This window comes from Ictidomys tridecemlineatus, chromosome X (assembly GCF_052094955.1).
Source record: "Ictidomys tridecemlineatus isolate mIctTri1 chromosome X, mIctTri1.hap1, whole genome shotgun sequence".
NCBI classification, from domain to species: domain Eukaryota; kingdom Metazoa; phylum Chordata; class Mammalia; order Rodentia; family Sciuridae; genus Ictidomys; species Ictidomys tridecemlineatus.
The window spans coordinates 108247782-108261485 of record NC_135493.1 but is presented as its reverse complement, the minus strand read 5'-3'; the positions used below and the strand labels follow the sequence as shown (position 1 = coordinate 108261485).

The 13704-nt window shown below is 35.3% G+C and overlaps 1 protein-coding gene across 1 annotated transcript in view; it reads left to right on the top strand.

Moving 5' to 3' along the window:
- The window catches only part of Pdk3 (pyruvate dehydrogenase kinase 3), an 80991-nt gene that overhangs the window by 29833 nt on the left and 37454 nt on the right, over positions 1 to 13704 (top strand). The window contains exons 3-5 of the mRNA XM_005334794.4: positions 4629 to 4700; positions 10335 to 10519; positions 12174 to 12263. Of these exons, the coding sequence (XP_005334851.1) occupies positions 4629 to 4700; positions 10335 to 10519; positions 12174 to 12263 (347 nt within the window). The remainder of the gene's footprint in view (positions 1 to 4628; positions 4701 to 10334; positions 10520 to 12173; positions 12264 to 13704) is intronic.

Genomic DNA, 13704 nt, shown 5'->3' with positions numbered 1-13704 from the left:
TTCCCAGATCTGGTTGGTGATGATGGTCAAGCATTTTCTATTACTTTTGTGGTAGTTACTTCAGTGGCTTCCAAGTGAATTGCTGGCTCTGTAGTATATTCCAGTACTAATAAGAAATTCTTTGATTCTTCAGACACCAGATGGGTGTTCAACAATTCAATTCAATTCTGGTATTAAGTACCTGAAGTTTTCACAGACCCCACAACTTAAGAGCTCAGTCCCTCAAGACTGACACCTACTTCAGACACCAATTGCAACTCCCTGGGCCACCTTTGCTTTTTACAGGCTGACTGTAAATTGAGTTTCCACAGCTCTCTTTTTAGGTTTGATAATTTGCTAGAATGGCTCACAGAACTGAGAAAAGTACTTTGCTTACTGTTTACAGGTCTATTGTAAAAAGCACAACCCAGGAATAGCCAAATGGAAGAAATATGTAGGGCTAAGTGGGAGTGTGTATGGCTTCTGAGCTCTCTGGGTTCAACATCCTCCCAGCACAACAACCTAGGGGCTTTCAGAATCTTTCCCTTCAAGAGTTTTTATAGAGCTTAATCTCCTGGCTGTTCCCACCCCTAGAGGTGAAGGTGAATTTTTTTGGTAACCAGCCCTATCCTGAGGCTATCTAGGCACCTTACTCTCAGTCAATCTCATTAGCATAAACTCAGATGTGTTTAAAAGGGGCTTTTGATGAACAAGATACTCCTATCATTCAGGAAATTCTAAGGATTTTAGAAGTGTACTAGGAACTGGGAACAAATACATGATGTATTTTTTTTATTGGTTGTTCACAACATTACAAAGCTCTTGACATATCATATTTCATACATTAGATTGAAGTGGGTTATGAACTCCCAATTTTTACCCCAAATGCAGATTGCAGAATCACATCGGTTACACATCCACATTTTTACATAATGCCCTATTAGTAACTGTTGTATTCTGCTACCTTTCCTATCCCCTACTATCCCCCCTCCCCTCCCTCCCCTCCCATCTTCTCTCTCTACCCCATCTACTGTAATTCATTTCTCTCCTTGTTTATTTTCCCATTCCCCTCACAACCTCTTATATGTAATTTTGTATAGCAATGAGGGTCTCCCTTCATTTCCATGCAATTTCCCTTTTCTCTCCCTTTCCCTCCCATCTCATGTCTCTGTTTAAAGTTAATCTTTTTTTTTCCTGCTCTTCCTCCCTACTCTGTTCATAGTTGCTCTCATTATATCAAAGAAGACATTTGGTATTTGTTTTTTTAGGGATTGGCTAGCTTCACTAAGCATAATCTGCTCTAGTGCCATCCATTTCCCTGCAAATTCCATGATTTTGTCATTTTTTAGTGCATAATATTCCATAGTGTATAAATGCCACAACAGACACTTCTCAGAGGAGGATATACAATCAATCAACAAGTACATGAAAAAAATGCTCACCATCTCTAGCAGTCAGAGAAATGCAAATCAAAACCACCCTAAGATACCATCTCACTCCAGTAAGATTGGCAGCCACTATGAAGCCAAACAACAACAAGTGCTGGCGAGGATGTGGAGAAAAGGGTACACTTGTTCATTGTTGGTGGGACTGCAAATTGGTGCAGCCAATTTGGAAAGCAGTTTGGAGATTCCTAGGAAAGCTGGGAATGGAACCACCATTTGACCCTGCTATTGCCCTTCTCAGACTATTCCCTGAAGACCTTAAAAGAGCATGCTACAGGGATGCTGCCATATCGATGTTCACAGCAGCACAATTCACAATAGCTAGACTGTGGAACCAACCCAGATGCCCTTCAATAGATGAATGGATACACGATGTATTTTTGTGTTATACACCAGCACACCACACCAGCAGAATATAGAACTCAAACAAATTAGTGTGTCAACTCCTTTTTTTTTTTTTTTGGTCTCTCCACCGTTCTTTTTCCATACCTCTTTCAAACACATACATGCCATTTTGTCCTTTTTGTTCCTTTAACATTATATTTTGAAATAATTTCCTACCTAAGAGTTGCAAGACTATTAGAATTCCCATATGCCTTCGCTCAGATTCATTGATTATTAACATTTGGACACATTTGTTCTACCACTGTGATTCATATTCATACTCTGTCTCCATATGTGTGTGTGCATGTGCATATGTATGGTACACACATATGTGTATATGAAAAAAATATAAAAGTTCTCAGAATCAAAATAGAGTCACTTGTAACAACCTTAACAGAAATAAATAAGGCTAATAGGTTATAAAGAAAGGGTTCTTATGTGTGAGTGCCTGATAGTAACTACCACAAAAGACTGCAAGAACCATAAGCTTATACAGAGTCCACCACAACCTTATACAAAAAATACTTCTCTAAGGACATCTGCCTAGCAACTGTTTAACTTCATACTGATGCAAATCTTGCTAACCATCATGGCCAAGGATTATTGTTTGAAAATCTGATGTAATCATCTTCATTTTTTTGTCTTTAAAAGCTTCCCCTTGCCCTTCAACTCCTTTGAATTCATCATAGCTTACTAAAATGTATTCCCATTGCCAGGCTCTGCTATTGCCATTGTAATGCTGTTCCCAAATAAGCATCATTATTCTTTGGATAATCTCTCTCTGATTTTTTTTGTATTCTTTTTTAACCAAACTTTATTATTTTATTTTTTCCACTTTTTAAAATTGGTGCATTATAGTTGTGCATACTGATGGAATTTGTTGTTCTATGATTTTTTTTAATGATTGCCATATTGTACACATACATTTTTTTCCTGAACCATTTGGATTAAGATAGATATCATGTCCCTTTGCCCCTAAATACTTTGGCATATATGTCCTGGGAATAACTCTTAGAAAACTAGAATATGGTCATCACATTCAGGAACTTTAAAATTGATACAGTAATAATTCCTAATATATAGAACTTGTAATAGTGCACCTTTTTTTTTTTTTTTTAGCAGTCTCCCCTCCTGATTTAGGAATTCAGTTCAGGATCATATATTTGTGTGTTGTTGTCATTTGTTTTTTTTTTTTTTAAAGAGAGAGTGAGAGAGGAGAGAGAGAGAGAGAATTTTTAATATTTATTTTTTAGTTCTCGGCAGACACAACATCTTTGTTGGTATGTGGTGCTGAGGATCGAACCCGGGCCGCACGCATGCCAGGCAAGCGCGCCACCGCTTGAGCCACATCCCCAGCCCGTCATTTGTTTTTAAAAACAAACTTTATTTATAACAAATTGTCCCCATGCTGAGCCACAGTGTATTGTTCTTGCTATTTTGGTTTTTAGGCTGGGAATCTTAGCATAATCTTTGATTCCTCTCCATATATGACTTTACTCTTTAAAAGACTATCCCCTTTGGAAAAGACAGGAGGCCTGCCAAAATTCCCTTGCATGTGGCAGGACAAAGGACGTTCCTGGAGCTGACCAACTTTGACTTCTCAGGGTGTTTTGACCTAATGATTTTAATATCTCTTACCTGGCTTTATCTACCCAGAAACTTTTTAAAAATATACATGGAGATGACTGCCCTTTAGTATCAGATACATTATCACAAAGTTCGTGTGAGGCTGATGAATTAAATGTCATTCCTGCTTATATGCATATGTCATTTTTAGTCACTTAAATGTTCTAATCCTCTATAATAGGATTAGTGGTAATTAATTGTTAGAAATTATTAGAATGAAGGGATAATTATTTCAGGATATGTTAAGTACCAAAGCCGTGATCATACACCTCTAATTGGAATATCTGAATCCCTACTAGATCCATCCAGTTTGGGACAGATATAACTGCCACACTGATGTGCCTCTCTGAATCCCATTTATCTGTGTGTTCCAGATCTTAATGTTGTACACATTTTTATTGTACTGGCCCTTACTGAAATACGCAGCCATTCTTAATGCAGAAGCAGTTTCTGAGGACCTAAGATATATTCCTCCATTACAGGTTGATGAAATGAATTTCACTTGGAGAAGAAATCTTTTTTTTACTTCTAGTTTCTAAATTCGTGGTGTGTACTTGAGTGTCACTCAGGTGCTTCTTAAAATTTATATGCATGTTTTTAGTCAAGCTGTAAAATATCAGTTAGGATATACTTGTAATAGCAAAAAATGAAGCTGAACCTGGCTTGTGTAAAGATCCAACCAAAGGATAAGCTTTTGGACTTGGTTTGAATCAGAGATTCATGAGGCTATCAAGGCCCTGCTTTTGAAAATGTTAGCTTTGTTTTCAGGTTGGATTTCCTACTGCTGGCAGAATAGCTACACAGTTCCAGACTTAACATCCCCATAGCACATTATATAAAAGCAAAGCAAGTTGATTTCTTTCTCAGAGACCTCCAGCAAGGTTTCTCTCTCTTTTTATTTGCGTGAATTGAGGCAGTATGCTCATTCCTGAGCCAGTCCCTGTTTTGAGGGGAATGCACAGCATAGGCTTAGACCTAACTGTTGAACTAATTAATAATTAGTAGCAAAAGCAATAGGATTATCCAGAGAAAAACGTGTATAAGTTTTGGAGGCATCAGCTTTTCTTGAAGCACTTAAGCTGCATGTGGGGATGGAATGAAATCTGAATGAAATTTTGGAGTGCTTTTGGGAAGAGGGAAAGGAGGAATGGCTATCTGGTAGACAACTAAAGGCAACTCTTCTTCTTTTTTTAGGTACATGCAGAGTTTTCTTGAACTTTTAGAATATGAAAATAAGAGCCCTGAAGACCCACAAGTTTTAGATAAGTAAGTATGCTACCACTTAACTGAAAGAAAAAGTATCTAGGTAAAAAGATGTCTTGGTAAATGGAACTCCTGCCATTAAGACCCAAGAAATACAATTTGCACTAGTTTTCTTCGTGGCTAATGGCTCAAGGTTGACTTTTTTGAAATTTTTGAGTTAAGAATTTAACATAGTGCACAAAGAATAATGACCCTTCAAATTAATGCTTCATGACCCAATTCTTAATACATTTAATCAAGGTGAATTGAGTATTAACTCTAAACATTGCAGTAAATGTTCCATCTAGTGGTAGTTTTAAGAATGCAGTGACCTTCATATATACATGAATCATCTATCCAGTCTTTTTAAAAAAATTCAATGGGATATTATATTTGAACCCACAAACTATATTTTAGACAAGCAAAAAAAGAATGTACTTTTTTTCATATGGGGAATTGAACCTAGGGGCACAACACTGACCCACATCCCCAGACCTTTTTATATTTTATTTTGAGATAGGGTCTCAGTAAGTTGTTTAGGGCCTCTTCACCTGGCAAGAATGTGCTTTTTATATAACAACCTGAATTCTGTTGTTGTCATTACACACACAGACTACTAAGTTCTCATGCTGATGGAAAGTATTTCACTTTTTCATTTTTACTTAACCAAGAAACATTAACCCTAGATGTGAATGTGTTTTTCTCCAAGAGAAATTGCAATCTCTTTCACATTAATTTCTTCCTGTTTTATGTATATACAAGTGAATGCACATGGCAAGTCTGTTTTGCTGAGCAATTTCTAAGTATAAACCTAATTCACATAGTTGTGAGTCAGGCATCTATCTCAGGTGTGTCATGAAAAGGACTATAGAAACACCACATTATATCAAGGAGGTATTTAACACAGACCTCTGAATTCACAGATAAGGAAACTGAGGTCAGGGATATGAAATGACTTGCCCAAGATTGTGACAGTTCTTAGCAGAGTTGAACCTATAAGTCATGGTTCCTTTTCCCTTGTACACTCTTCTTTATAGTATACCATACTGCCAGAACTGCTGTTTGAGCCATAATTAGCTAGCTCAAGTTAATTGTAAATTAAGATATGAAAGAGAAGAATCTCTGATCAGTTATATTTTTATTTATTTTTTGGTACCAGGGATTGAGCCATGGGGGCTTGACCATTGAACCACATCTCCAAGCCTTTTTTATATTTTATTTAAAGACAAGGTCTTGCTTAGTTGCTTAGGGCCTCACTAAGTTGCCGAGGCTGACTTTGAACTTGCAATCTTCCTGCCTCAGCCTCCCTAGTTGCTGGGATTACAGGTATGTTCTACCATGTCTGTCCCTGACCGATTTTATTCTTCAGTAGGTGTTTTGTTTAATGGATCTGTGAAATGTGGATGCAGTGGTTTCCTTGATTCAAGCCACTGCTATAATTTAATGTGTTGATTGATAATAAATGAGTAGAATGCTGGAGCTTCGTTTTCTCAAAAGTCATTAGCTGATGACTGTTTGGCTAATGTCCCCAAAATTAGGTCTGGCCTTTCCAGCTCCAAATTTGAGGATGTAGATTTGTGGAAGAACACAGTACTAAATTTTTGCTGTGTTTTTCTGGACTCCTGTCTTAGTTTCTGGAAGAGGTTAACAGTCAGATGTAATTTATGGACACAGGCCTGCTTTGTAAATGGCCACTGTGAATGTAGCCTTTTCTGTTCAGTGGGAGGTTATTTGAGATTGCCAGCAGGGAAATCATTTTAGTAAAGTCAAAGTAGCTTAGAGGACAAGCATGTTTATCATAATAATAGAGTTTAGAAGAACATGGAAGATTGAGAAAGTATTCTGAGAATTGAACCATTGTCATATGTCTCTTCCCTTCAGATACATTGAAATACTATAATTAATTAACTGTTTCACTTTAGGAAGTTTTAATTTAATTTATATATACATTGGAAAGAGTATTGTATAAGGACAAATTGTCCATTATAAAATTTCTTATAAATATTTGTGTACTAATTTAAGAATTTATTCATTCATCTTTACTGTCATTGTATGTATGTAAGATCTTTCATCATTGAAAAAAATAAGACTATTCAGACAAGTAAAAAAAAAAAATTGTTCCAAATTTCCACTAGGAGGAGACAACTACTGTTAACATTTTCCTTCTGTCCATGCTTTTTCCTAAGCATGCATATTTTTGTATGTATAAAATATTTTTTTACAAAAGTGTCTACATAACAGATGTATACCATTATTAGTTTCATAATATGGTTGTGCATTGCATAATGACAGGGATACATTAAGAGAAATCTGGGGCTGGGGCTCAGCAGTAGTGCACTTGCTGGGCATGTGTGAGGCACTGGGTTCAGTTCTCAGCACCACATATAAATAATTTTTTTTTAAAAAAAAGGTCAAACAACAACTAAAAAATATTTTTTAAAAAAGAGAAATCCATCATTGGGATGATTTTATCTTTGTGCAAATATCATAGAGTCTACTTACACAAACTAAGATGATTATGACATTGCTAGGTGATATAATCTTATGGGACTACCACTGTATGCAATTTGTCATTGTCTGAAACATTATTACGTGATACTTGACTATTCATATTCCTAGTCCTTCTATAGATATGTCATGCAATTTGATCACCTGTTGTTGGATTTTAGACTGACTTGAAGATTTCTTGCAATCACAAACAGTACTCTAAGGAACAGTTTTTAAAAACAGCTCTTCACCTTGTCCAGTATTTTTCCTAGAATCGATCCTGGAAATAGAATTATTTTATTCGGGCTTTTGATGAGTATTGTTAAATTGCTCTTAGAAATTTGTCAGTTAAGCTCCCACATTCCACTGACACTTGTTATTCTTTGCCAGTCTGATAAGTAGAAAACAGTATTGCATTGTTTTAATTTACTTTGTTTTTTTTAAAATATTTTTTCGTTGTTGATGGACATTATTTATTTTTACATGGTCTAAGGATTGAACTCAGTGCCTCACATGTGCTAGGCAAGTGTCCTACCACTGAACAACAACCCAGCCCTACTTTTTTTTGTGAGGGTAATATTACTGGCATTTGTGGTTATTCTTTGGTAAATTTTCCATTGATAATCGGCACTTTTCCTAGTTCTTTAATAGAACGCTCATCTTTTCCTTTATCAAGGATAATAACTCTTGCAAATACATTCTTCCTGGTTTTAGGATGTTTTTATTTTATATATAATGTATATTCCTATAGAATTATTGAAATTCTACATCATCATATCTTTGTTTCTTTATATCATTTGTTGCTACCTTTGGTATTAAGCTTAGAACAGCCTTTCTTATCCCATGCTTATATACTTGTTCACTTTATTTTTAATCACTTTTAAAGTTTTAAAAAAATATTTATTTTTTAGTTTTAGGTGGACACAATATCTTTATTTTGTTTTGTTTTTTTATTTGGTGCTGAGAATCGAACCCAGTACCTCATGCATGCTAGGCGAGCGCACCACCTCTTGAGCCACATCCCCAGGCTACCCTTTTACATTTTTAATCCTTTTTTTGGTTGTTGGTTTAAAACTTGCAATTGGGATATGACTTGAATTGTTAGCCTGCTATCTGAATTGATTTGATTATTAATTTGTGTGTGGAGGTACTAGAGATTGAATTTAGGGGCACTCTACCACTGAGCTACATCTCCAGCCCTTTTTCTATTTTATTTTGAGACAGGGTCTTGCTAAGTAGCTGAGGCTGGGTAATCCTCCTGCCTTAGCCTCTCAAGTTACTGGGATTACAGGCATGCACCATCATGCCCACTTTGATTATTAATTTGATTATTTTTCTACTGACTAGCAATGTCACTTTCCCAATATGCTAAATTTTTATGCACACATACTTACCTTTGGGCCTGATTTCAAACTTTTTATTTCATTCCATTGAAGGACTTATCTTTCTATACTAGTCACTATTTTTAATATATTTTTCCTATACATGTTTATGATAATGTGCGAGAATACTTGAATACATTTTTCTTTTTTCTTTGAGATGGGGTTTTACTATGTTTCCCAGGCTAGTCTCAAACTCCTGGGCTCAAGCAGTTCTTCCATCTCAGCTTCCCAAGTACCACTGTGCCCAACAAATACATTTACTACAGTATTGCTTTTTTAAAGTCTACATTTCCCCCTCCCTTTCCACAGGGGATTAGCAAGGATGGTGGAATGTGATAGACATCATTATCCAAAGTACATGTATGAAGACATGAATTGGTGTCAACATACTTTATATACAACCAGAGATATGAAAAATTGTGCTGTGTATGTGTAATAAGAATTGTAATGCACTCCGCTGTCATTTATTTTTTAAAAAAATCAATAAAAAAATAAAACCTACATTTCGTTATTGTATTTTACTACTGTAAGAAATTTTTTTCCAAAGTTTACTTTTAAAAAGTTTGATTTTCTGCCGGGCACAGTGGTGCATGCTTGTAATCCCATTAGCTTGGGGGACTGAGGTAGGAAGATTTCAAGTTCAAAGCCAGCCTCAGCAACAGTGAGGCACTAAGCAACTGAGTGAGACCCTGTCTCTAAATAAAACACAAAATAGGCTGGGGATGTGGCTCAGTGGCTCAGTGCCCCTGAGTTTACTTCCTGGTACTCACCCCCAAAGTTTGACTTTCTGTCTTTACTCATGGAAGGTATTGCTTTGAAATTCCATTAAAAAAATCCGTGGAGATTATTTTGGGATTTTCCTCATATTTTCAAAATAAATATTGACATGTTCTGAAATTATTTATAAACATTTATAAATCTATAAAACATTTATAGAATCTGTACTTTTTGTAACTACTTACTCAAAAAGCCAAAGGGCTTAGAATCATCATAATACAGTGATGCATCCACATCAATGTTTATAGCAGCTCATTTCGCTATAGCTAAACCAACCTAGGTGCCCTTCAACAAACGAACAGATAAAGAAAATGTGGTATATATACACAATGTAATATTACTCAGCCATAAAAAGAACAAAATTATGGCATTTGCTGGTTAAATGGATGTAAATAGAGAATATCATGCTAAGTAAAATAAGCCAATCTCAAAAAACCAAAGGCTGAATGTTTTCTCTGATATGTGGATGCTAATTTCACAATAAGGGGGTGGTTAGGGAAATGTAGAACCACTTTGGATTAGAAAAAGGGGAATTGAAGGGAAGGGAGGGGGAATGGGAAAAGGAAAGATAGTAGAATGAATCTGACATTTCTATCCTATGTTCATAAATGATTTTATGACCAGTGTAATTCTGCGTCATGTACAACCAGAAGAATGAGAAATTATATGCCATATATATATATAATATGTCAAAATACATTCTATGTTGTATAACTAATTAGAACAAATAAAAGGAATTTAAAAAGTCATTGGAGTCCTAATAAGGTAGTTGAGCATTTTTTTTCCTTACCAGAACCTTCTACTTTTTGCATCTCTGAAAAGAACTTCTGTAGGAAATTTCAAGCTAACACTTGGTTAAAGTTTTTGTTTCTTGTGAGTATTTCCTTGATGAGAATAATGTCGACCTATAAAAATACCAGCAGATTAACCAGTCTGGGGATGGAGTTGAGAAGTGTGTGTATTAGCCCATGAGATGTAAAGACTGACTGTGTTTTCTTTCTTTCCCATACAGCTTTCTACAAGTTCTGATTAAAGTCAGAAATAGGCACAATGATGTGGTTCCTACAATGGCTCAAGGAGTGATTGAATATAAGGAGAAGTTTGGGTTTGACCCCTTCATTAGCAGTAACATCCAATATTTTCTGGATCGATTTTATACCAACCGCATATCTTTCCGCATGCTTATTAACCAGCACAGTAAGTTGAGTTTTGTTGATCCTTTTACAGAGGTAACCACAGTGATTTTTCCCAGTATTCTTCTTATTTCACTTTTAATTTACTGACCTACATTTTTGGCTATAAAAATTTCATTGCTAATTTAGTTTTTCCTAAGTAAATCCTGTTAAAAGGCTGTTAATTGGTATTATTGAATACTAATTGTTGATGTTCATCTTAGATAGGACCACTCCCTGCCACTTAAGTCTTTGCCATTATAGTCCTGGTAGACAAAGGGACTAGCTTTAATGGCAGCTGTGCATTCATCTCTGAATAATTTTATGTGTCTCTGAGAGTATGTTATACTCTTTGTTCAAGTTATTGTATGTTTTCCTTTTTAGTTTTAAGAATATCTGGTACCAGGAAATATTGAATTAGCATGTTGGCAATATGAGCAATCAATCCTGTATTTTAAAATATCAGTGAAATCTGATTAAGCAAGATTGTCAGTGCCTAATCCTGCATTGAGAGTTTTAGTTCACTTTCTAAGCAGATATGAAGAAAACAAAAATTCTCTCAATACAATAAGCTTTTTAGCTCATTTTCAGTGTTATATCTTTGGCTGATTTCATAATTCTTAATAAAAAGCATTCATATGTCTAGAGCCTAATTCATCCTCTTTGCTGAATCAGAAAATGGATAGAGCACCTTTATTTTACTAATTTGATTCATTGGATAAGCAAATGTTACACAACTATTAAATATGGTTTACTTAAATGTGTGACAGAAATGTATGACATTTACAGGAAATTTAGATGAGAAAAGACTCTAAATACTACTCAGCTAAATTACTTAGATAACTGAAATTTCTTTTGGGATCTAAGTATGTAGATTTAGACATATATCTACATTTTTAGATCATTGGCTAAACGTATATCTCTGATTCCTTCCCCTTAATCAGTTGAAACTTTATGTACTGGTCTAATGCCCATATTTACCATTTTTCATAATTCAAAATCTGTTCTGTTTTATTTAGGCCTTTTTTGTAGTATCTAAGTTATTTTCAATTTTTTACCTGATTTAAAATAACTGCACCTATAAAACATTTGGACTGAGGTTGCTTTTTTCTTTGGGGTTTCTTGACTTTTGTTCAGAAATAAAATTTGCAGTACTTGTGTATGGTGAAATTTTCTGAATGTTCTTTTTAAAATACTTGAACAAATATTGTTTGTGTATGTGACATTGAAAAATAATCTCTATGATGAAAGCTTTTGAAATGCTGCCAGTGAAGAACATCACAGACCTATCCAAATGGTAAAGACTATGTGTTCTAAATATTTAGCAAATGTTGAGATAAATGTCTGCAGTAGTCCTGGGAAGGTGGATAAACTTGGCTAAGGATGAAAGTAAGTTTCTTCATCCAAGTCACACTGGTTGGGGGAGAACAGGTTGGGCACCTAGCACCCACTGACTATAACTGATGAGTCTTAAAAGCACATTCTTATTTCTTCATTCGTTGGTGGAGTTTCTCCTCCATCAATTACATGCATTCCATTGCTTTAAGTCATTAGGGACACTAAAATGATTCTTACATATAAGGGAGCCTTTCAATGCTTATAAACTCATATTTCTCTGCTTGATCATCCCAGAATGCTTTGTTTAAAAATCTTCTCCCTTTCCTTTTGTGTTCATTTAGCACTTCTATTTGGTGGTGACACTAATCCTGCTCATCCTAAACATATAGGAAGTATTGATCCCACCTGTAATGTGGCTGATGTGGTGAAAGGTAAGGAGACTGATATAGCATTTCAGCTGCAACCCAAATAGTGTTGTGGTTTATTGGAGGCAGATTGGCCATAGGGTTATATTGTTATGTTTACTGCTGATTCATCAGGCCACCTTAAACCCACGCCACTTAATCCAAATATGAAGTGTTCTTTGTAAACAGTTCTAAGAAAAGATGCATAATTTTTAATGTTCAAAATGTTAGCTTCTTTTTTGTGTGTTTAATATTTTTTTAATTTGTTGTTTTTAGATATATATGTTCTACTTCATTGATTAGGGCTATACTTGTAGTTTTCTCTTATACACTAAAAATTTGAGTAAAATTCTCAGCTTTGATTGCCAACATCATTTGAAAATTTCCTTGTTATAAAATTAGGTTGAGTTCATATATTTGTAAAATGTAAGCATCTTTCTGTTGTGCACTCCTAGTGAGAATCTATGTGGCATGTGAGCTTAGTTAGACACTGCAAGTAGCCTTAGGGTGGATAAAACTGGGCCATGTAGTCATAAATCCCTGGTACCCAGGCAATTTAAGTTTGAACAGCAATTTCATAATTCCTTGAAGGTAAATTGTTATCTCCATGTAGCCTGATTGGTTATAAGTGATCTACTAGGTTCCTGTGCTTCAGTTTTTTTCAGTATTATAATTACTCTGTGTAGCCTCAGATCCCCAACCTGTCTCTTTTCCTACATTTTATCTCCTATTGTGTTCCTCATCTCCCTCCTCTAAACACTCAACCTGATACATTTTCATGACCACAACTCTCCCTGGTTTTCATCAAGGAACTCTGTTGCTCTTCAGCACTCACAACAAAGGAAAACCTATGCAATTTGTTTACCCTGGGCATTTCTAAATCCAGGGAGGAGGACCCAGGCCTGCTGGCCTTAGCTCAGCCTGATTATCAAACTGCTTTGGCCTCTGCATAGTCAGAAAATATTTACTCACATTATTTCAGTTATAAGGTGCAAATTCAGTCTGTATTTTGCATGTGTACCTTTTCTCTTGACTTATGAACAATTTAAGGTCAGGTTTTGTGTCTTAAAATTGTTTTCTAACTTGCATAGAATGTAGTATGATACTTGTGTAGATGATCTGTAAATATTCCTTGGTTTGATACATTTTAAACCTTTTGATAATTTACTCAGCAAGTTGAGACATATTCTAATACTATTCAATTCACCAATTTAAAGTGTGTATACAATTCAGTGGTTTTTAGTATATTTACAGAATTGTGCACCCATCACCACAATCTAATTTTAGAACATTTTTCTTCACTCCAAAAAGACCCTGTACCCATTAATAATTACTCTCTGCTATTCCTTTCCTCAGCCTTAGGCAACCATTAATCTACTTTCTGTCTCTATATAGACTCCCTTATTCTGGACATTTCAATATATAAAATATGTAGTCTTTGGTGACTGGCTCCTTTCACTGAGTATAA